The sequence below is a fragment of the Salarias fasciatus genome, chromosome 5 (assembly GCF_902148845.1).
Source record: "Salarias fasciatus chromosome 5, fSalaFa1.1, whole genome shotgun sequence".
NCBI classification, from domain to species: Eukaryota; Metazoa; Chordata; class Actinopteri; order Blenniiformes; family Blenniidae; genus Salarias; species Salarias fasciatus.
The window spans coordinates 1863666-1887617 of NC_043749.1; the positions used below are offsets into that span (position 1 = coordinate 1863666).

The 23952-nt window shown below is 43.4% G+C and overlaps 1 protein-coding gene across 1 annotated transcript; it reads left to right on the forward strand.

The window, feature by feature from the left end:
• The first annotated feature begins 18111 nt into the window (after positions 1-18111).
• ift52 (intraflagellar transport 52 homolog (Chlamydomonas)) lies at positions 18112-23559 on the forward strand. The gene is made up of 14 exons (XM_030091769.1): positions 18112-18174; positions 19140-19298; positions 19445-19532; positions 20192-20321; positions 20410-20485; positions 20680-20751; positions 20851-20977; positions 21049-21132; positions 21231-21299; positions 21370-21524; positions 21596-21683; positions 21841-21949; positions 22020-22165; positions 22238-23559. The coding sequence occupies exons 2-14, from the start codon at positions 19180-19182 to the stop codon at positions 22277-22279; spliced, it is 1305 nt and encodes a 434-aa protein (XP_029947629.1). The 5' UTR covers positions 18112-18174; positions 19140-19179; the 3' UTR covers positions 22280-23559.
• Positions 23560-23952: the final 393 nt, after the last annotated feature.

Genomic DNA, 23952 nt, shown 5'->3' on the forward strand with positions numbered 1-23952 from the left:
TCATACTAGGATTGATAATAGAAGCTAAAGACAATGAAGATTTAACTGTATGTACAACCTGAATCTTAAAAATGTAACAGGATATATATATGTATATATGTATATATATATGTATATATATACAATATATACAATACAATATGCAATATATGATGCAATATATACCTATACAGTATGATATAATATGTACAATATGCTTTAGCAGAGTGAATGGATGATAAAGTGTCGCTGAATTTCTTAAAGGGGGGGTGCAGGATATTATAATGTCCAGGATTATTGCTCATATTCTACACAGTAGAACTGTACAGTCTGACAGCGGTGGGGATGAGAGACCTGTGGTAGCTCCTTCCTGCTCTGAGGGTCTCAGTCTCCTCTGAAGGAGCTGCTGAGCTGCTCTACCGTCCGGTGCAGTGGCTGAGAGCTGCTGTCCATGATGATGATGATACTTGAATGATAACTGTCTCACTGTAGGCCTCAAATACAAACAGATCAAACTGATCATGAGTTATTGCAGTCTTGCTACTGTAGGTGTGATGCAGTAGCCTAATGTGTTTTTATAGTCTGTAATAGGTATAACTGTGGCAAAATGCTGTTAGATATGTTAGATATATTGACCCCCCAAAAACCCAGTTTCTTTCAGCTGCCCGCAAGAGGTGTTCCTTATTTCAATCTCTGGGAGTTGGCAACCCTACCTGAACTCCATCAAAACACTAACAGTGTTTTGCAGCAGAGTAGATGCTTTGAGGAAATCCTGCAATGAATGTGAGGCAGCATTTATACTTTCTAGAATCTTGGTTTGCATGTTGAGCAAGAAAATAAAGGAAAATCTGTTTCTGACATTCTTAAGCAGTCTTGCTTCATCGTGCTCCTCTTTGTTGTCACTGGTGAGGAATATTTAGATGAGGGCTTTCATAACGTCTCCATATCTGTGCTTCAACACAAAAAGACTGTCATGTCAAAATCAATCTGCCCTCCGTCAGTGATGGTGTGAAATGTTAATAAGTCATGCCACGTATCAGAAATGTTCACCCTCCACGACAATCCGAAGTCTGTTGTGAAAAGAAATACTGCTTTTCGTTCCATGGTGTACTGCAATTCACCAGCACAGTGATCTGCAGACCTCAGAACTCAGAAAGTCAGTGTGAAAGGGGCAGAAAGGAACTTGGTCACCAGTTAACGTGGCGACCACTTGACATGAAACACCAGGCTCCCCCGGCTGTGTTACAATGGCACGTCTCACCTCAGCTCAGGAGAGATTTTTTTTTTTCTGAACAAGCCTCTTTCTTTAAACCATGTCTTAAAAAAGGTGTTCATCTTAAGGCTGTCAGTCGATGAAAATATTTAATGGCAATTATTCTCATGATTGTCCATTGTGAACACTCAATTTTTCGCACATTGACAGCACTTTACTTTTACGCTAAATGGTGGCAGAGAAGACAAGCAGGAAAGTGATATTATCTGGTGGTGACACTGGAATCACTCATAACAGAAAAAGGAGTGAGCAGCAGCATGTGATCAGCTGCAAACACTGAGAGAGCCACAGAGAGATGTGTGGCAGAGGTGGAGAAGAAGTGGCATGGCACCGTCAGATTCTGCTCCAGGTGGAGGCCAGCCTACACCCAAACCCACACCACTGTTCACCAAAACAGCCTCCATCTTTGGGACGGCCAGCGTGTTTGACAAAGTGTCCGAGCACTCTTTCTCCTCTGCTCCTCGACATAACAAAACATTTGTGAATGAAAAAGTGCAATAAAACAAAAAGTTCTTGAAAAAATGTAAACATAAACACTGATTTAGCTTTTTCCATTTTCATCCCAGTCAAACTGTGAACACGGGTCGTAGACAGATGACGCTTCAGACACGTTCTGTGTTGTAAATCTCGGTCTCCCACTCTTTACATGTGAACGCACTGGAAGTGTGTTTCTAAATCTGCAATGTGGCCAGAGTTTTCAGATATTTTTTTTTTTTTTTTTTTTAACATGTAGTTGATTTACATGTAATTTCAAGGGCCAAACTATTTCAAATGTCACCATTTTCACTCATCTCTGGTGTCATGTAAATGTATAATACAGGCAAGAATTTAAAACTACTTTCAGCCCTGAATGTAACGTCATACATTGGAGCCTCTTGACAGCCTGTTTTGGGCTGCGGATCTCATATTTATCATACCCGAATCTGTATGACTTGATCTGTGGAAGACTGCACTGACATGGAGGTACCTGCATGCTACAAGGACCAGAAGCAGGATGTGACCCTGGTTGGATTTCCAGTTCTCTAAAGGAGCAGGTTTTAACTTCTCTTCACATGAGTGAGGTTTAGCGTTCAATGCAAACATTATTTTATGATCATTCTTATGATAATAGAGAAAATTTCCACACAGTGTTGATGGAGGAACGCAGATTTTTTGCTGATATAATTGTGCATCCTGAAATAAAATACAATGATCTAATATAATTCAATATAATATAAGTCAGAGGCAGAGTCTATTCCTTCCAGGAAATTATTCTATTGACACAATACCAGTGAGGATTACAAGAATAAACATGACCGTCCAGCAATCATGATCATCTGTGTTTCCCTGAAGAAAAACCTATAGTTTATCGTTACTTTTATTTACAGACCATAAAACATGTTCTGCACTCTCAAAAGCACTGGGTAGTTTTCAACCCAAATTGGATAGTTTCCCAACCGAACACTGATTACATATTGGACCTGACATGTGCTGGGTTATTTTAACCCAACAAGTTGGGCTACTTCATATCACCCAAAATTTGTATTTGCCGTATTTTCCGCACTATAAGGCGCACGTAAAAGCCTGTAATTTTCTCAAAATCCAACAGAGCGCCTTATAATTCGATGCGCCTTTTTTGCAGGAATTACGGTAATCACCCTGATCACGTGAGCAAACAACCCCTGCTTGCTAAACTGTTAAGCTAGCTAGTTTAAACAGAACGGCACACATGAAGCTTCAGGCACATTCTCCACTCTCCCAACCGGCACGCGGCTGCACAGTCGGCTGACGTGGGAAGTGGCTGGACGCCGGGCGGCAGCCTGCACGCTGCGACTCCGACAACAGGTGGCCCCCGCCCGGCAGCCCACCCGCCAGGATGCCGGAGCAGCTGGTCGGTGGGGCACTTCACTCAGGAGAGCGCAGCCGGCTGAACCCCGGTGACCAAGCAAATTAGACCAGTCGTGGCCGCTCTGAGCTGCATATCCGTGAAGAGGAGCGATCATCAGTCAAACTCGCTCTGATATGTCACTTTACTCACACATTTCAACTGAGAATGTAACCACCTAGACTGCCAATATGTATTTGTATTTCGCTCATACTATTCTATGCATCCTTTATACATTTCTATACATGCTATGTACATCCTTAAAATGTGGTGCGCCCATATATGACTTTTTTTTTTTAATAAAAGCCATTCATTGGCTGTGCGCCTATTAATCCATTTAGCCTTATAGTGCCAAAAACACGGTAATGTCGTGTTGGGCGGTGGCTTGCAGGCAAGAAGACAAGGCAAGGATTGCTCTATTGCTCAACCAAGCTTTTATTGTGAGAACAACTAAAGCAAGGGAACATTTCATACACCACTCTAAGGCAAACATAACTGCAGCCCGTAGGCCCCAGGTCACTCCCCCAGCAACCCCCCTGACCCACGGTCCAATACATGTGAAAATAAAAGTAAAAGAGGTAAATGTTATTTCAGAAATTCTCAAATGACAGGACTAACTGAAGACTAGACGAGGTCTAAATTGGGATTTAACTAAATCCATGTAAGCAGACTTGGATGGGTCACTCAACCATCACATGACAATTCTGGCTAAAGGTGGTCATGACAAAGTAATTTTACTTTTACTGTACTTTTTTGAGCTAGATTTTACTTCAGCTAGATTTTTACTGCGCCAGTGTTGGGAAGTGAAGGGGCAAAGGAAAGAAGAAGAAAACTAGAATTTGGCACTCAGAGAGCACAGACCTCCGCCACAGCTCAAATCAGTCACCAACAACCATAAGAACACCATATATAATCACAACATTGTGATCAGGGTGTGATCAGAGCGGAGCGCTGCAGCGTGCGGTGCCTCTCTCTGTCACCCTGTTGCCCTCTCTCCCTGTGTGTGTGTGTGTGTGTGTTTATCTGAAAAGGCAAACCGAAAAGCAACATAATTAATGTTATTTTACTTCATTTTAATTTGAAAATTGACCGGATTCTCTCATATTTTCCGTTCCCGACTTCCTGTGTGGTGCGATCTGCTCTGTCTAGCTTTACAACTGGCGATGCATGGCACGCGGCTCGCGGAGAAAATAGAGAGGAGCGGAGCGGCCGCGGTCCACGGCGCGGGCCGCTACGCACGCGGCGCTGTCCGGCACCTCTTGTATGAACCGTCAGATAGGTTAACAGGGGCGCCGATGTGACAGTCGGTGCGCGGCGCTTCTCACTTCCACGTCGAAAGGGACGCATCTTGTGTGAACCAGGCGTTTGTCGCCCCCTGTCGGCGGGCCTGCTCAACTGTGTGAAAGACTCCCTATCTCTCAATGATAAAGAATCCTTTAAAAAATTCCTGAATCCAGACAGTGATCCGGATCATCACCAAAATTTAATCAATTCTAAGTTAGCCCAAGACCCACCTTTCCACAAAGTTTCATTGCAATCCATCAATTACTTTTTCCGGGATCTTGCTAACAAACCAACCAACCAACCAACAAACCGACATGATTACATTACCTCCTGGCGGAGGTAATAAAAATACAGTGAATATAAATATGACAGTAGTAGACTGCTGTGGGGTTACTGGACTGACATCCTGTGCTTTGGGATGGGGAGAAGCTCACAGCAGGACCTGTTGCTTGATAGGGACAGTAACTGCATAATGATTCGAGTTTTCCTGTCATTGTCTCCAAAACAGCAGAAAAAGTCGCTTGATTTGTCGCTAGTCGATTTGACAAAAAAAGTCATTAGGACGCTTTGGAAGTCGCTGGATTTAGTGAGAAACTAAACAACACTGCGTAAGCGCGAAGTTCAAATGTTACTTTATTTGTTGGGTAGCCTGAGTTAACCCAACAAATGTCTTTTCTGCTGGTGTTCTTTAGCTTCACTTTTAAATAATATATTTTTTCTATATTCTTGATTTTCCCATCTGAGTGACGCATGTCTACACTGTAGGAGAAGCAAGACGAACTCTGGATTGAATTGTGTGTATTGTATATACCTCAGCAGTGACAATAAAGTTCACTTTAACTTTGGACTTAAAAACAATGACAGAAGATGATCATTTTCCAAAACACTATTATTATCGTAAAACATCGAATATCAGCCGGCTCCAAATAAACCGCCGGGTCCCATTTAACTGCCGGGTGCAGCAATGCATTTTTACAAATAATGTCCCATGTAAACGTCAGGTCTAATTCACCAGTCACATGTCATTGCCACTGATCAACATGGCTCCGGTTCAGTGTAAAAATAAAAAATACGACCTCAAATTCAAACTGGCTGTCGTCAACTATGCTGAACAAAACTCGGGAGAAGAAGCAGCTCGACACTTCTCTGTTGACCCCAAAAGAGTGAGGGAGTGGTGAAAAAAAAACTGCTCTCTAGCATTTTTCCGAGGTGGATAGCAAAAGGGCCAGGCTGTGTGGTGGCGGGAGAAAGAAAGCTAGCGAGGAGCTGGAGGTAGACATGCAGGAATGGGTCACTGGTAAGCATTTACGCCATGAGAGAGTGACCTGAAAAATGGTCAGGGCGAAGGCTAAAGAGATTTTCACCACCGTGAGCGACAGCAGTGACGAGAGGTTTTCTGCTAGTGCTGGATGGCTGGACTGTTTCCTTCACCGCAACAACTTTACTTGCAGAAGACACACAACTATAGCTCAGAAAAATGCCAAGGAATTCACGCTGGTGAAGTTTGTAAGATTTTCATCGCGGATGATTGAAACAATGAAGATGCCAGAGAAAGGCATCATAGCGATGGATGAAACTGCGGTATGGTTTGACATGGTTGGGTCAACTACTGTGGAGACACGAGGCACGCGCAGTCTACCACGGAAAACTACCGGCCACGAGAAGAGCCACTTGACCTTGGTGCTGGTGGCGAAAGGGGACAGGACGAAGCTGAAGCCCTACGTGGTTTTCAAAGTAGGCATCAGGGAAGTTAAGGCAATGCAAAACATCAGTGGAGTGTTGATAGCGTCCTCTAAAAACAGCTGGATGAATGATGACCTGACTGCAGACTGGCTGCGGAAAGTTGTGGGGAAATTCAACTTTGGCCCGCGTCTCTTCGTCTGGGATGAAAATGTCTCATTTTACTTGATTTAAGACAAATTTACTTAAATATTATATTTGATAAGTTTTTACTTGAAATTAGTTATATATATATATATATATATATATATATATATATATATATATATATATGTAAGAAACATGTAAAAATAATTGTTGCTCTTAGAATTCTGAACTAGTCCTTTCTCATGTTGTGAGAATGACTGTTTATATTGTGTAATGAAAATGCTTTGAGCATTTTCAGGCAAATTGATGATAATTTCAGATTTTGTCCTTTTTTATAGTCCATGAACTGTGACTGCAATGAAATAATTAAAGCAAAATGTTTTGAACTGCTTTCAGTATCACTGTCCCTATGTCACGGTGCGAGGTGGAAGGAACCACGCGCAGGCAGCCAGGTGGAGTTCAAAACTCATTTATTGCAGGAAACGGGAACACAGGGATACAGAAATGCCGGATGGAGGAGTCGGGTAGACGGGGAACCGGAAAAGGGGGGACTTGGGACTGGGGGCACAGCCTCAGCAGCAGACGAGGACTTGGGACTGCACACTAGCAGCAACAGGAATGGAAACAAAACTAATCCCTCCCCAAAGGTGATCCGAGGGCGAGCTTCTATGCCAGCGGGGGCCACAGGCACACAATCGGGGAACACACTGGGAGTTTGCTCGGGGGCCGGCCGCAGACCGGGCCGCACACCGGGAGCTCAACCGGGGGCCAGCCGCAGACCGGGCCGCACACCGGGAGCTCGACCGGGGGCCAGCCGCAGACCGGGCCGCACACCGGGAGCTCAACCGGGGGCCAGTCACAGACCGGGCCGCACACCGGGCCGCACACCGGGCCACACACTGGGAGCTCGACCGGGGTCCAGCCGCAGACTGGGACGCACACCAGGAGCTCGACCGGGGGCCGGTCGCACACCGGGCCACACACCGGGAGCTCGACCGGGGGCCGGTCGCAGACCGGGCCACACACCGGGAGCTCGACCGGGGGCCGGTCGCAGACCGGGCCACACACCGGGAGCTCGACCGGGGGCCGGTCGCAGACCGGGCCACACACCGGGAGCTCGACCGGGGTCCAGCCGCAGACTGGGACGCACACCAGGAGCTCGACCGGGGGCCGGTCGCACACCGGGCCACACACCGGGAGCTCGACCGGGGGCCAGCCGCAGACCGGGCCGCACACCGGGAGCTCGACCGGGGGCCAGTCACAGACCGGGCCGCACACCGGGCCGCACACCGGGCCACACACTGGGAGCTCGACCGGGGTCCAGCCGCAGACTGGGACGCACACCGGGAGCTCGACCGGGGGCCGGTCGCACACCGGGCCACACACCGGGAGCTCGACCGGGGGCCGGTCGCAGACCGGGCCACACACCGGGAGCTCGACCGGGGGCCGGTCGCAGACCGGGCCACACACCGGGAGCTCGACCGGGGGCCGGTCGCAGACCGGGCCACACACCGGGAGCTCGACTGGGGGCCAGCCACAGACTGGGACGCACACCGGGAGCTCACTCGGGGGCCAGCCGCAGAGCGGGCCGCACACCGGGAGCTCGCTGCTTGTAGGTATCAGAATTTTAGCTTAGAGGGGGTCAATTGAAACAACTTCCCCGGGGGCACGTTAGTGTCTTAAACTGGCTCTTGCCCTGGCTATCATTTGGTGTTTTACGGTATTTTCAGTTTTTTTCCACAGAGACAAATCCCCACGCTGGTGCAGCAATGTTCAAGCACAGTCAGTTCTTTGGGTGGGAAAACCAGAGCACCTGGAGAAAAAACCCACACTGATCTGCTTCCATGACCTTCCCTGGACAGTCGTGTGACTGCTCTTCACCAAGTCGTTCAGAGCTACAAAAGACAAAACAGATAGAGGAACCACGTTAAGTCCTTGTGTTGTTCATCAGTTCAAAGTGAGGATGTGTCTTCTTACCTGTCTCTTGTACATAAGGATGTACGCAGAGGCTTGTCGCTGCTCACAAACATCACAGCCGGTTGTTTCTGTGACCACTGAGTCATTAAAGGTGAGCCAGCGGTCGGTCTTCCTGTCTGGGTATTGCGGGTCCACGCTGTCGCAGATGTAATGGCCTAACAGGAAAGAGAAAAAGTCATTTTTTGTCTGAATGCAGTGACTGTAAACTGAGTTTCTATTGAGAAGTGATTATGGAAGACATCGCTGTTATTTACTGACCGCTGTGAGCGTTGCCAAAGTGACTGATCACACTTGTGAGACTGTAGGCGCCAACACCCTGAGAAGAAACACAGTTCATGAAAGTTAGACTGATAAATGCACGAGTGGACCACACACGGTCGAAATGCTCACTTTTACATCATCTGATTGTTTAGAGATCAGATCTACATGATTTACCATGTTGAACGGCACGATAATCTCCATCTGCAACTCCACAGGTTCAGACACCTTCTCCAGATCAAACAATGGAGTGTAGCGGAACCTCTTCAGGTGCAGGACAAGCACTCTGTAGGAGAAGAAATGACAAAAAAAGACAAGTGGGTCAGCATTGAGAGGAAGCAGAGAAGACTTCAGTAATAGTTACAAATCTTAAGGACCTCACATGGTCACATGACCACATGTTACGGGTGATGCACTTACTCTGGCAGCGTTACAAACTCGGACCGTCGAAATGACGTGTCGTCCCCACAGTCACACCTGAACTCCAGCGGAACCTCCTGAAAATCAATAAAGACACAGAAAACTGTTAAAGATGGAGCAAAGCAGTAACAACAGTATTTACACACACACACACACACACACACACACACACACACACACACACACACACACACACACACACAAACACACACACACACACACACACACACACACACACACACACACACACAAATCTTGATATTACGCATGATGTTCCTGAGTGAGGATCAGTGAATCTTACCCTCATGTAGTTCTCAAGGAGATCCTCCGTGGTGCATTCAGGGTCCACATCCACAGACAAGTTGATAAATTCCTCCAGTTGTATAGACTGGATTCCACACCTGCACATAAAAAAAAAAAAAAAAATACAAGTTATAATGAATCCGCTGAGGTTCCGGTGTGCCTTTATGCCACATGGAACAAAAAATGGTTCATTTCAGATCTCTGTTCTTGCTTTTGAAGAAGCAGATCTGTGGGTCTTCATAATGTTAACCTTGATATTTCAGTTACAGAAACGTGATGAAAGAACATTGGTCTGTGTTGAACACAGGCATCTTACCCGCTGCACGTCCTGATGTTCTCCATTGTGAACATCATGTGCTGCTCCACTGGACAGACGTAGCTTCTCCCCATCAGAGACGCTGTGTGCTGGAGTTGAGGAGCCAGAGAGCGCACCTGGTCCAGAACTGTGGTGAGGAACTCATGGACATCCTGGAATCATAAAAACACAGACAGAACTTTAGACATGAAGCACAAACTATTAGCAAGAGTTGAAAGTATGTAAAGAACCACCATTCTCACCTTCTGTCCATTGTCCTCAAAGTCAGCACACTGAGAGGAGACGGTCTCCTTGAATGAACCCAGACGCTGCTTGTCCACGGACTGCATGGACGCCCGAAGCTCCTGGAGTTCGTGAAGTTGTCTGCAGACAGACAGAAAGACATATTTCTGTTTTAATATCTGTTCTGTACATGACTTCTAATATTTGTATACTTCCTTTCCCCAAATTCTCTTTGGGCTTTTTTTTTTTTTACATGTTGGAACAATTTGAAGTGGTTGATGTACCTCAGGAGCGCTGCCTCAGGGACAGAATTCCAGATCTCCTGCGTCGTCGAGATGTTGCTGATGAATCCGTCCAGGGTCAGCAGACTCTGCAGGCTGGAATTCATGTAGCAGCTTTGACCGATGTTGGGGAACCTGAGGAGTCAATCACAAGAGAATATCATCAGTTTTTCATTGCGCAAAGCTCATTTCCTTCAAATTAGATTTATGTCTTGCACTGATGCACTTACCCAAAACAGTCTAGTCTGCCACGCTGGTCATCACAACCAGCTCCCAAATTATCGTCCTTGTCCCTACAATGACATTTGAAAAGACTCAGTAAACATGAGATAAAACTTGACATGTGAAACTCAACACTGATTAACAAAATGGATCTTACAGAAATTCCCTGTTGCCAAAGTCATCGTTCATGTCCTCGGTGCTGTCGGAATCCTGGCTGTATAAAATGTCCTTCATGTACTCAATAAAACTGATGTGGTTGAAGGACCCTATATGCTTCAGGGACATCTCTGGTTTGGCCTTCACAAGATGCTGAAGGATCTCTGAAATGGAGAGCTCTTGCTGCTCCAACTCATCGCTACTGGAACTGTTTACGGTCAAAAAGACAGATATTTAAATGTTAGAATTCAAACATGTCTTACTCTGTTGTTCTCATCAGTTTTACATATGTTTAAACTGGCATCTATTCTGCAATTAAAGCTGAATTGCACAGGATTTTCAAAGATGAGAAATCAAGGAGAAAATGTCTTACGAAGATGACGACAGGTACATGGGACTTGGCATGTCTTTCTCCATGGAGCTGATGGTGCTCGAGGATTTGACGCTGCTGGTGGAATTCAGGCCAGTGTCCTCAAAGGAACCCGGACAGATCTCCTGGATGACTTCAGCAGGATCCTGCATGTCCAAGCCATTGCCAGTGGAGCTGTTTATGGTCAGAAAGACAGAAATTTAAATGTTAGAATACAAACACATCTTCTTCTGTTGTTCTCATGTATTTTATCTTGAAATAAACAGATTCTTGGAGGACAAACTGGCATCTAATCTCCAATTCAGGCTGAATAGGACTGTTAGATTTTCAAAGATCAGAAATCAACGAGAAAGTGTCTTACAATGGTGAAGTCTGGTCCATGGAGTTTGGCACGCCCTCCGTGGGGCTGATGGTCTTCAAGGATTTGACCCTGTTGCTGGGATTCAGGTCAATATCCATGAAGCAACCCGGACAGATCTCCTGGATGGCTTCAACAGGATCCTGTGGGTCCGACTCATCACTGTTCATGGTCAAAAAGAAAGAAATGTACGTGTTACAATTACAGTACATACAACTCAAATCAATCCCTGTGAAACTTTTGCAAAAGCTTCAGTCAGTGACTCCACTCCACCAGCTGTAACTGCTCGGCTTGAAATGATGCCAAAACTGGTGTTTCCTCATATTTTGCTCAGGACTTCCATGACTGTCTCAGTATTTTATCATTAGGACTAACATGCAGGTGGAAGTGAATGAATTGATTGATTGATTGATTGATTGATTGATTGATTGATTTTATTTGTTTCATTCTTTTTTAAAAGAAAGAAATGAAAAGGAACAGAAAGAAGTTATGAAGTTATGAATATATATAACCTCGTGTAAATGTGAATGAACTTGTTTAGATGAAGTGACAGGACGACATGAGAACAAACAGAATGACAGGAGTGTTACCTTTCTACAGGAGGCACCGAGATGCTCGTCTGCTCAGGAGCGGGGAAGAAACAGTTGTTTTTCTGTTGGAATAATACAACAAGATCATGCTATTGTTAAAAATGCACAACAATAACAATTTTGTAGCATTTTATCAGTTATTATTGTGGTCACTTTTCCTTTCAAACATACCCTGCAGCATTTAAGCCACCGCCAACATCCCTTCTTCTTCTTCTTCTTCTTGTTCTGCTCTTGAGTGCCCTGGATGTCTGAGGAGGCATCCCTGTTGACAAAAAGGATTTTCAATGATTTTACTGTTTGATGCTGTGGAGGAAATAACTGCAGACTTCTGTCAGACATCTGTAGAAATCTGTCAGAATATTTACCTGTCCTGTGGAAGGGAGTCCTCCACCTTTGTGGGCTTTCTCTGCACAACAAAAACAATACTGTAAGAAAACTCTATGAATGAAAACGTAAATATTGGACTATGATACCACAAACCAATAAAATTACTTAAAGGTGCTGTAGGCAGGATTCTGCATCTCCGCCATCTTGCTTAGGGTTACCTAAGCAAGATGGCGATTTGACCCATCTAAGATGGCGATTTGAAACCCAGCACAGCCAATCCTGTCCTGTTTTCTCTGACATCACGCTCTTACGCAAGTTAAGCCCCTCCCACAAGAGCGCGCGACAAACCCCCCCTCGACCAATCACGGTTAGAGCCTCATGGACTCCTCTGATTGGTCAAAGATACCTGGAGCTGTTGAGATTCCTTTTCAGCTCAGAACAGAGACAGATGGAAACGCTGCGCCCTCGCAGTAGTTCAATTATGCTACACTCCTAAAGGATTATCAATGGATATTCTAACATTTAATACAAAGAAAACACAGAAAAATTAGCATTGACTAGCAAAATCCTGCCTACAGCACCTTTAACAAACATACCAATAATTTTCCAAAGAGACGCCGATACCATTTCTTCTTTGGTTGTGGAGCTGAAGAGTCAGCAGATGTATCTGGAACACGGCTGACAAAGACAAAAATATATACAGTGATTCTCTATTTTTCAGTGAATAAGCAAAACAACCCAAAAAACTTTCACATGGTACGGACAGGGATGGCTTTGCTTACCTCTCCATCACCACTGTCAGCTGAGAATCGTTCATGGAAGAAGGGTGCTTAATATTCATGCTTGATGTGAGAAATGTTGACAGAATTCTCCTCCAAGACGAAAGAGAGTTGACCAGTGTCAACTTTTGAAACTTTACCGGGGAGGAGTAAAAAAATACTGAAAATATGTCGAAGAAACTTCAAGTTGTCGAACAGAGAGCGCGTCGGTTTGACCGATAGATTCAAATTTGATCAGAGTGAGGGGCTGTGCAGAGAACACAGTTCACTTATGACATCATAGTCTCAAAGCAGCCTCCTGTGTTGCCATGGTTACATGGTTTCTTTTTAAATACAACACAGTCCAATGGTGTTACCAGGATGCCAGGTGTAGGAGGGCATTAATCTTACTGGGGGGCGCCGCTGCACCTTAAGACATGTTTTTTTTTCTCCTCTGTCAATTAAATTCCTAACCGTAATTGTAACATTTAGGCCCGCGGGACGAGAACGCCCTCATCCAACGGGAGGCGGGGCTTCTACTGACATGGCGTGTTGGAGCACCGGGCGGGGGGGTCACATGCACGATTCATTTGCACGGTGGACGCCAAGGACTTCTACAGAGAAAACCCAACAGTTCCACATGAGCAAGCCAAGCGACTGTGAAAAGGGAAAAGTCCATCTTAAAAGGAAGAAATCTCTGCACAGTGACTCAGAATTAAGGTTTATTCAGAATACATATTGCATTTGGAACGAGGCGTTTAGTTAGACATGAATGGGAGTCAATGGAAGGTCCCCACAACAGTGGGAAACCCAACACGTGTGTGTGTGTGTGTGTGTGTGTGTGTGTGTGTGCGCGCGCGCTGCCTATAAAAAGACAGTTTTGTATGTTTCAAAATGGTGGCTTGAGTTTCTAGAAAAAACTTCAGTGTAAATGCTCGTTTTGTTAGTTCTTAACGCTAGCGTGAGCGCTCATCTCGGTGCATTTCCGTTCAGCGCTGCAGCGTAGCGTTGTTTTCTGCTCGCTTCAAGCACACTTCCATATGCCAGAAACACGCCAAACAAGTTGCTGTACACATGTTGTTGTCAAAGTTCCTAATATGCTTCTGCCTTGGAGAATATTTGTCTGTAAGCTTTGTGCAGATATTTGGGAGACAACTCAGGTGTTATTCTTTGCTATATTGCAAATGTGTTCTGTTACTGTCAACAGACAAGTACAGCAGTATGAACCAGCAGGTTTCTATGTGTTTGAGGAGTTGTGTAGTTATTGATGAAAACTGTGTGTTGCTGTAGTTATGTAAATGTGCTTAGTTCAGTTTTCATTCTAATCATGGAACATTAGACCAGCTCTATACTCTCCACAGGGTACTCCAAGGGTCGTTGGATTTTGCCCGACAAGTTCACATGTGCTTTGTACATTTGGAGATGGCATTGGACTGCGTCCCTTGTGGCACCTCATGGGGGGGTGCTTTGAGATTTCGGAGTCCGAGGTCCCATGTTGAGGACCATTCAGTCTCTGTATGACAGAAGCAGGTTAGGTCCACATGGCCGACAGTAAGTTGGACCTGTTCCCAATTCATGATGGACTTCAGCAGGGCTGACGTTTGTCACTGGTTCTGTTCGAAATATTTATGGACAGAATGTCAGAGTGCACCCAGGGGCCGACGTCCTGTTGGCTTCATTGAGCATGCACTGGGGCAGTTTGCAGCTGAGTGGGAAGCGACGGGGATGAGAATCAGCAACTCCAAATCTGCCTATCAGCTGGATTGTCAGGTTGACCAGATGCTCCCTTGTGGGTGCAGAGAGGAACTGTGAAGTCAATGAAACTATGGAAGATGACGTTTAAAAATACAGTGCTGCTGCTGCAGCATGGATGATGTGGATGAATGTCCATTACAGTGCTGATCACAAAGAAAATTAAAAAAAAAAAAAAAAAAAAAATCAGACACACAATTTGAATTTATTTCATGTAAATATCCCTGAGCAGCTCCACCACTGTGTGGTCTCATCATTCATAACAAGAGAGCAGCTCTCTGCTCCAACAGTGTGGAGACCAGTGGGTATCAGCAGCTGGATGAATGTAAAAGAGGAAGAGTTATTTGCTTATCAGTTGATTGGAATGTAGTTAAAGATACATTTCAGTGGAATACAGTGAATTTTCTAAACATAAAATGAATGTACAGTGCATCCAGAAAGTATTCACAGCGTTTAACTTTTTCCACATTTTGTTATGTTACAGCCTTATTCCAAATCGGATTCAATTATTATTTTCCCTTAAAATTCTACACATAACACCCCATAATGACAAAATGAAAAAAGTTTTTTTGAGAGTCTTGCAAATTTATTAAAAAACAAAAAACAAAGAAATTACATGTACATAAGTATTCACAGCCTTTGCCATGAAGCTCTAAATTGAGCTCATGTGCATCCTGTTTCCACTGATCATCCTTGAGACGCTTCTACTGCTTAATTGGAGTCCACCTGTGGCAAATTCAGTTGATTGGACCTGATTTGGAAAGGCACACACCTGTCTATATAAGGTTCCACAGTTGGCAGTGCATGTCAGAGCGTAAACCAAGCATGAAGTCAAAGGAATTGTCTGTAGACCTCCGAAACAGGATTGTGATGAGGCACAAGTCTGGGGAAGGGTACAGAAAAATTTCTGCTGCTTTGAAGGTCCCAATGAGCACAGTGGCCTCCATCATCCGTAAATGGAAGACATTTGGAACCACCAGGACTCTTCCTAGACCCGGCCGGCCATCTAAACTGAGCAATCGGGGGAGAAGGGCCTTAGTCAGAGAGGTGACTAAGAACCCCATGGTCACTTTGTCACAGCTCCAGCGTTCCTCTGTGGAGAGAGGAGAACCTTCCAGAAGGACAACCATCTCTGCAGCAATCCACAAATCAGGCCTGTTTGGTAGAGTGGCCAGACGGAAGCCACTTCTTAGTAAAAGGCACATGGCAGCCCGCCTGGAATTTGCCAAAAGGCACCTGAAGGACTCTCAGACCATCAGCAAAAAAATTCTCTGGTCTGATGAGACAAAGATTGTACTCTTTGGTGTGAATGCTCGGCGTTTTGTTTGGAGGAAACCAGGCACTGCTCATCACCAGGCCAATACCATCCCTACAGTGAAGCATGGTGGCGGTAGCATCACACTGTGGGGATGTTTTTCAGCAGCAGGAACTGGGAAACTAGTCAAGATAGAGGGGAACATGAATGCAGCAATGTACAGAGACATCCTGGATGAAAACCTGCTCCAGAGCGCTCTTGACCTCAAACTGGGGCGGCGGTTCATCTTTCAGCAGGACAACGACCCAAAGCACACAGCCAAGATAGCAAAGAAGTGGCTTCAGGACAACTCTGTGAATCTCCTTGAGTGGCCCAGCCAGAGCCCGGACTTGAATCCAATTGAGCATCTCTGGAGAGATCTGAAAATGGCTGTGCACCGGCGCTCCCCATCCAACTTGATGGAGCTTGAGAGGTGTTGCAAAGAGGAATGGGCAAAACTGCCCAAAGATAGGTGTGCCAAGCTTGTGGCATCATTTTCAAAAAGACTTGAGGCTGTAATTGCTGCCAGAGGTGCATCAACAAAGTATTAAGCAAAGGCTGTGAATACTTATGTACATGTGGTCTCTCAGTTTTTTATTTTTAATAAATTTTCAAGAATCTCAAAAAAACTTTTTTCATGTTGTCATTATGGGGTGTTGTGTGTAGAATTTTTAGGGAAAAAATGAATTGAATCCAATTTGGTATAAGACTGTAATATAACAAAATGTGGAAAAGGTAACGTGCTGTGAATACTTTCCGGATGCACTGTACTGTTGTACTGGTGTTGCACTTTTATTTCTTACAGTTTAACAAAGTTATGACTCCTTACTCTTCAGCATCTCAACTTTTAAATGAAGGATAGTTCAAATTAGACATCTGTGAAACTGTGTTCAATTCAAATAAATCCTCTACTCAAGCTGAAACATTCAGAATAGACAAATTCTGTTCATTAAATTAGTGATTTTGTACTGATTACAAGTTCACAAATTATATGAATACTCGCAATAAACTACAGATGTGTAATTGATCGATTTTAATCAATTGACAACACTAAATTTAAAATAATATAACCCTGGATTATTTAGATTCTTAATTCTCAATAGTGTTTCTGTTATTTATTGAATCTTCACATTATGGAAATAGAAATGCTGATAACATTTATGTTCAAAAATAATAAAAACATCCAAATATATATAAACACACAAGTTGGAAAACATAAATAAAAGAATCCAGACTATGGGATATACAGTAATCCTTAAGTGGTGTGCACATACACGCAAATACAAGATTCATAAACTAAACATATAAAGGGTAAATGGCTTTATGTTGGATGATGAAGGAAAGTACACTAGTTTTGAAAAGAATGGTGACAAATGTTCATGAGACGCACATATTTATTTTCATCATTACTTACAAATGAAATATTTTGTCAGTGACAAGATAAAATGTGCAGCAGAATCAAGCAAATATTTCTATAAACATTTTTAAAAGGGTATATCATTCAAATAAAGATAAAGTTATTATTTCAAATCTATATAAATGGTATATGAACATGAAAATGGATTCCATCGTGTATACTGAAGCAAAAGTGGCAAGTGGATGCAAAAATAGAAATGTAGCAGCTCACAGAGTTGGAGAGGGTTAGGATATTTTATTACACCTCATTATTAAGGAAACGCTGTAGCCTGCTGGAGAAATTGTGGAAATACACATGTAAATCATTTTTATTATTATTATTATTATTATTATTATTATTTTTTAGACACTCATGTTGCAAGAACCTACAAAAAGAGAACACAAAATGCAATAAAATAATTTTTTGGAAGTCATCTGCCTCAAGGAAACCTTTTTTATATACTCCTGCTTGAAAGGTGAACAAAGAGAAAAAAAAAAAAAAAAAAAAAAAAATATATATATATATATATATATATATATATATATATATATATATACACACACACACATATATATATATATATATATATATATATATATATACACACACACATATATATATATATATATATATATATATATATATATATATATAAAGTAATTAGGAGCATACTCATATTTAAAACATATAGTTGGCAAACTGTAAATGTAGTCATATTATTTTCATTTTGTCCTCTTTATTTACTGAGTTTGTCAGTAAAAAAGCGCAAATTGTCTCCTTTGCTGCTTAAAAAAAAAAAAAAAAAGAGCGCGTGAACGCGCTCTATGGACTCCGCGCGCAGCCGCTCGGCTGCGATGACGGTTTCCTTGGTTACCACTCGCCTCCCACAATGCACCGCTTCCAGCAGACCCTTTGGGTATTTTGTTGACATTTGCGAGCTCCGTACGGTAAGTTTTAACTCACACCTGAAGCCGAATGCCACGTTTGCCTTCGTCCACATAGATAGACAAGAAACGGCGTTCACGAGGAGCGCGCGCCTCTAATATGAGGTAAATACAGCTGGCTAACTAGTAGCTTACCATTAGCCTGTGGCTAAGTTTGCTAACAGCGGACAAGCTTACGACACGATAATACACAAATACATCTCATCCATCTTCCTTACATTGCAACGAATAATCAAGCTGATAGCCCCCAAAAGCTCGTTGTTCGTGACACAACTAAAGAAAATATTAAACAACATTTTTATGATTGGTCGTAGATGAAAGTCTATGTTGGACTATTGCATTCAGCGAAAATGATGAAAATCAGTTGCAGTTCTATTAATGATCAGGGATCTGTTCATTTGGAAAATGACTTTACAAATTCATTATTCACACAGTCCTGCACTTTAAAATGTCGTATATTTATAAACGTGAAATATTACATGGGGTTCTTTTTTGTACTCAACTGTTAATATTGAGAGAAGGCAAATATAATGCGAGAGAATTTATTATTTTTGCTTAAAGGGCGAACTAGTGCACAATATAGAATGTTTATGTTCTGGGAGTTAAACACTCAGTGATGAACTCATATGCTGTACAGCTCACCGCCAGCTTAAAAAATGTAAAATGCCAATTAAGGGTTCCAGTTCAGAATGATGATGAGAGAAAATTGACATCTTTATGTTTATTCTCATGGAAAGGCCCTGTGATTTTTTTTGTCTTTGGTTTTGTTGTTTAGCTTATGGTTTACAAATTTTAGGTGTTTTTGTAGAATTTATCGGATATGCAGAAATAAGCTTCAGCCTATTCCTTTTCTTGGTCAGTTAATGTGAAAAGTATTTGTTGTATTTTCTATGTGATAAAATAATACCAGAAATAAACCCTTCATTCATTCCTTTTATTTGTGTTTTTTTTTTTTACATCTTTTTCAGGAAAATCCAATGAGAACTGTGTGAAAATTTTCAATAAAACATGGAGAAAGAGCAGCACAACACAGTGATCTTCAATGCCTCAAAAAAGGAGCTGTTTACAACAAACAATGGCTTCAAATCCATGCAGAAGAAACTACGAGCTCAGTGGAAAGTCCAGAGGTAACCTGAAATCCATGACCTTTGAGATTATCAAAATGTATCTATTTGAAACAATGAAGCTTTTATTAAAGTAGGTGGTGCTGAGTGGTAGAATGACAGGTCTTAAAATTCTTGTTTCCATTGCAACAATTTGCTTTTTCTTCTAGCATGAAGGAAGAGCTGTCCTCGGAAAAACTGAAAGGTGTCAAGTTGTGGATTACTGCTGGTCCCAGAGAGAAATTCACAGCATCAGAGGTGATTTACAAGTCACAATATGTTTCCTGGCTGCACGGTGGTGTAGTGGTTTGCACTCTTTCCCCACTGCAAGAATATCACTGGTTCAAAAAGTTGATTTTGTGTGTCCCCGTGTGTGCGTGGGTTTCCTGTCGGCACTCCAGTTTCCTCCCATGGTCCAAAAACATGCATGTGAGGTTAACTATGATGTTCTTATGGTTTTGTCTTGAACACACGTCTAAAAGGTAACCAGTATAATTAAATGAACTTTGAAAGTTTTAAACAATTCGGCTGACACTAGCCACGAAATCCTAGCATCACTGTATGATCCTCTCTCACATCCACTACTGCTTCACGACCTGTTCATTTGCTCTTGTCACTGCTTAAAACCTTTAAACAGTTTTACAGGGGAAAAAGCCAGTCCTGTCATCATTTTACAATCTACAAAAGATATCAATTTCTAATATTTGAGAATCTCAAACCACTTAAAAGGGTTTCCCTGTGCATGAGATGGCGTAGAGAGGATGGATGGATGGATGGATGGATGGATGGATAATGTATTTCCTCACAGATCTCTGAGCAATCTGCTGTGACTCAAGTCCTTCCAGCTGGGGTGTCAATGTGGTAAACATCTGCACCAGAGGGTCACTTTTCACTGGTTTCCTCCTTCTTTCACACAGCTGGAGGTGCTGAAGCATTACCTGGATGCAGGAGGAAATGTTTTGGTCATGCTCGGCGAGGGAGGAGAAGTAAAATACGACACCAACGTCAACTTCCTTCTGGAGGAGTTTGGCATATTGGTCAATAACGGTGTGTGTTATGGTGATTTGTGGAAAATCATAGAATTGTGCAGGCAACACAGCCATCATGAGCATCCCATTGTTTTCTTGCACTGCAGATGCTGTCGTGAGAAATGTGTACTACAAATACTTCCATCCAAAGGAGGCTCTTGTGTCCAATGGCGTATTGAACAGGTGTGTGTCACCTCATGTGAACTGTACCACTTGACTCATAATGCAACTTAAACCACATTTTTGAAATGATAAACTAAAAAAGAAAATAACTAAATAGGACAACATGAAGACATTTCAGGGTGTTTTCAGTGTTTCCTGTAGCATGTTATGCTGTTAATATGTTTAAAACTGTGTTAACTCTATTTCCTGTTCAGAGAGATCAGTCGCGCTGCCGGCAAAGTGGTCACAGGAATCACTGAGGATGAAAACATTGGAAACAATGCTCAGTAAGTGACTCGCTCTACCTATCTTCTGCATGTACTAATAGTCAGTTTATCTTCCAGAGCTGCTTTTCAGCTGAAACTGTGGTGTTTTTGTCTGTGCAGGGCTTTGACATTCGTATACCCGTATGGTGCCACGCTGAGCGTCATGAAGCCCGCCGTGGCCGTTCTGTCCACCGGCTCAGTCTGCTTCCCCCTCAACAGGCCCGTCCTGGCCTTCCATCAGGGAAAGGTGCGAGATGCCTTCGGGAGTTGTACTGATGTGAGATGATGGCTTTTAAATATGCGTCCTATCCTCTGTAGGAGTCTGGAAAACTGGCGGTTTTGGGTTCCTGCCACATGTTCAGTGACCAGTACATTGACAAAGAGGAGAACAGTAAAATCATGGTGAGCTCAGATGAGTTTTCTTGCTGCTGAATCACTAGAAAGAAAAGTGCTCCCATTTCTTGCCTGATTTTCTGTTGATTTGCTCCATTTCATTGCAGGACGTTGTGCTCCAGTGGCTCATGACTGATAATATTCAGCTCAATCAGATTGATGCTGAGGACCCAGAGGTGAGGAAATGTGACGTACATTACCGGAGAGTGTTGCTCAAGTAGCTGACATCCGTTTCCTGATTGACAGATCACAGATTACACCATGCTGCCGGACACGGGCTGCTTGTCAGACCAGCTCAGAGTGTGTTTGCAGGAGGGTGACGAGAACCCGCGGGACTTCACCTCTCTCTTTGACATGTCTCTGTTCAATCTGTCCACTGACACTTTGCCACAAGTTCTCAGGTGAGTGCGCAGAAGCCACAACACTGCAGTTCTTGTTTATTTTCATCATTCTTATTCTTGTCATTTTCCAGCACGTACAAGCAGCTGAATGTGAAAGACGAGCCCCTCCAGCTGATCACGCCACAGTTTGAGACGCCTCTGCCTCAGCTTCAACCCGCTGTAAGCTCCAGTCCTGTATCACATCTCATGTTTGGTCCTGTGCATTTTCAAATACCAATAAGGATTTGCTCAAGAACCACACAGACACACACAGTTCGGATCCACTGCTGGAAATGATCATTTGCAACAAGCTGAATTTTTTTCCCTTTTTGAAAAGGTGTTTCCGCCTGCCTTAAACGATTTGCCTCCTCCCATGCTGGACCTCTTCGATCTCGATGAAACGTTCTCATCTGAGCAAGTGCGCCTGGCACAGCTCACCAATAAATGTACGTATGGTGAAAGGAGTTTGTTTGAATCATTACTCTGAAGTCAGCATCCATCTTACTGTATCTGCAGGCACAGATGACGATCTGGAGTTTTACGTGCGGAAATGTGGCGAAATCCTGGGGGTGACGCCAAAGTTGGAGAAAGAGCAGCGGGATGCCAAGCATGTCCTGGAATACGTGTTCTTTCAAGTTGTCGAGTTCAAGAAGCTGAATCAGGTGAGAAAACTCAGAAAGCCTCCTGCAACTGAAAACCTGAACCCCTCTTTGAAACATCGCCGTTTCTTGCAGGAACACGACGCAGACGCAGAGACCAGATTCACTCCTGAATGAGCAGAATCCAGCGAGTCGCTACAACCAATACAGAAAGGACTCCTCCAGATGTTGTGAGCTGTGCAGTATCAGTTTTATACTGTTGAAGCTTTTCTTAGCGCTACGACCATTTTGATATATTTGCATTCAACTACAGGAACAGTACACAAATGGAGAAAATATACTTTATTTAAGCAAATTTAAAAAAAGTCAAATTCTTATCAAACAAGGACCATTCATTAGCAGAACTTCCATTTCTCAGTTATGCAGACTGATTTTGGACAGAAGCAGACAGCAAGTCCGAACATCTGACTGTTCTCTGCATCAGTCACGGAGAAATGGTTTGGGGACTCGGACTCCATATTTGCTCCATGTCGAGTCTGGGGCTCTCCGACTTAATCAGAGACACGTCCCACGACATCTGAGAGACGCTGAGGTCTGCGTTGGACAGGTCGAGGCCAGCAGTCCGTTTCAGCTTCGTAAGTGGCAGCACCTGCGGAGTGGAAGACTTTCCCTGGAGAGGAACGGCCAGCTGGTAACGGTCAGTGTCCGGAAGGCTCAGCATGTTGAGAGGGAAGCCATGAAAAGGAGAGCCGCTGTCTGACAGCAGGCGGCAGGAGACCTGGTCGGACGGCTTGCCGTCAGCCCCTTCAGGAAGCGTCATGTTTGAAGCCCTCGACGTGGACAGCTGCTCAACAGACGTGGCCAACAAACTCTGCTCCCCATAAAACCTCTGGTCCAACTCGCACAGAGACGAGCACTCGAAGCTTTTCAGATCTGGAAGACAATGAAGGTTTTTAGAATCAAATGGCAGAGTCTTCATTTACATGAATCAATGTTCATTTACACAAAAACAGCAACACAGAAATCAAGGTTTTCAGCCAGGCCATGAGTCAGCACATTTTCATCATGAAACCACACACAAGCCCACAGAGAAAAATATAGCTGTGGTGCACATGCACAAATCACCCTAAACACTTGAAACAACTACATGATCGAGGCTGGAACCGGCCCATTTTTCACAGAATCAAACCAGCTTCACTCACCTTGACTGGTCAGGGCCCTCTCCATTGTCTCCTCAGGCTGGTGAGTGTCTGCAGGACTCCGGCTCTGCTTTAAAGCGTTGCTAATTGGTCCAGCTTGAGGCTGAGCAGGTCGTCATCCTGCAGAGGGTGGGGTTAGTCTGCAGCTTTAGCAGAACACGGCACATAACCAATGTGCTTTTCATATGTTTGTTTATTCATAAGTTTGTTTTCCATACTTATATTTGTGAAATAAAGGTTTTTCTTAAATATTTGACCTGGTTCTTACCTTCAGATGTTTGAGTAGTTTCATAAAACATGAAGGGGAAACAATCCAAACCTCATGCTGACAATGGAAATCATTTGAGCTGCAGTGAATAAAATAACAAAGAAACCTACAGTTAAGGGAAAAAGTTTTTACTTTATCCTCTTTGATGTATTTCATACTTAATCACTTAAAATTAAGATCCTTTGTTTTACAGCATTCACTTGAACAATTGGTGTCATTTTAATATATCTCTTTCCATTTACGTAGGGATTTTGAAATGATTAAAAGTGCATCAATGGCCACATAAAAGCAGTTTGTATCAGGTATACCAAATTTTTTTTTTTTTTTTTCAGGTCAGAACAAATGTCAAATTTTCAAAACAACCAGTAGTGCAGTTCTACACA

Bases quoted from the DNA above. Each gene is read 5' to 3' on its own strand.
- ift52 (XM_030091769.1), top strand. From the start codon at position 19,180: ATGGAGAAAGAGCAGCACAACACAGTGATCTTCAATGCCTCAAAAAAG. The intron at 21,133-21,230 runs GTGAGCTCAGAT...ATTTCATTGCAG, and splicing joins AGGAGAACAGTAAAATCATG to GACGTTGTGCTCCAGTGGCT. The intron at 21,950-22,019 runs GTACGTATGGTG...CTGTATCTGCAG, and splicing joins GGCACAGCTCACCAATAAAT to GCACAGATGACGATCTGGAG.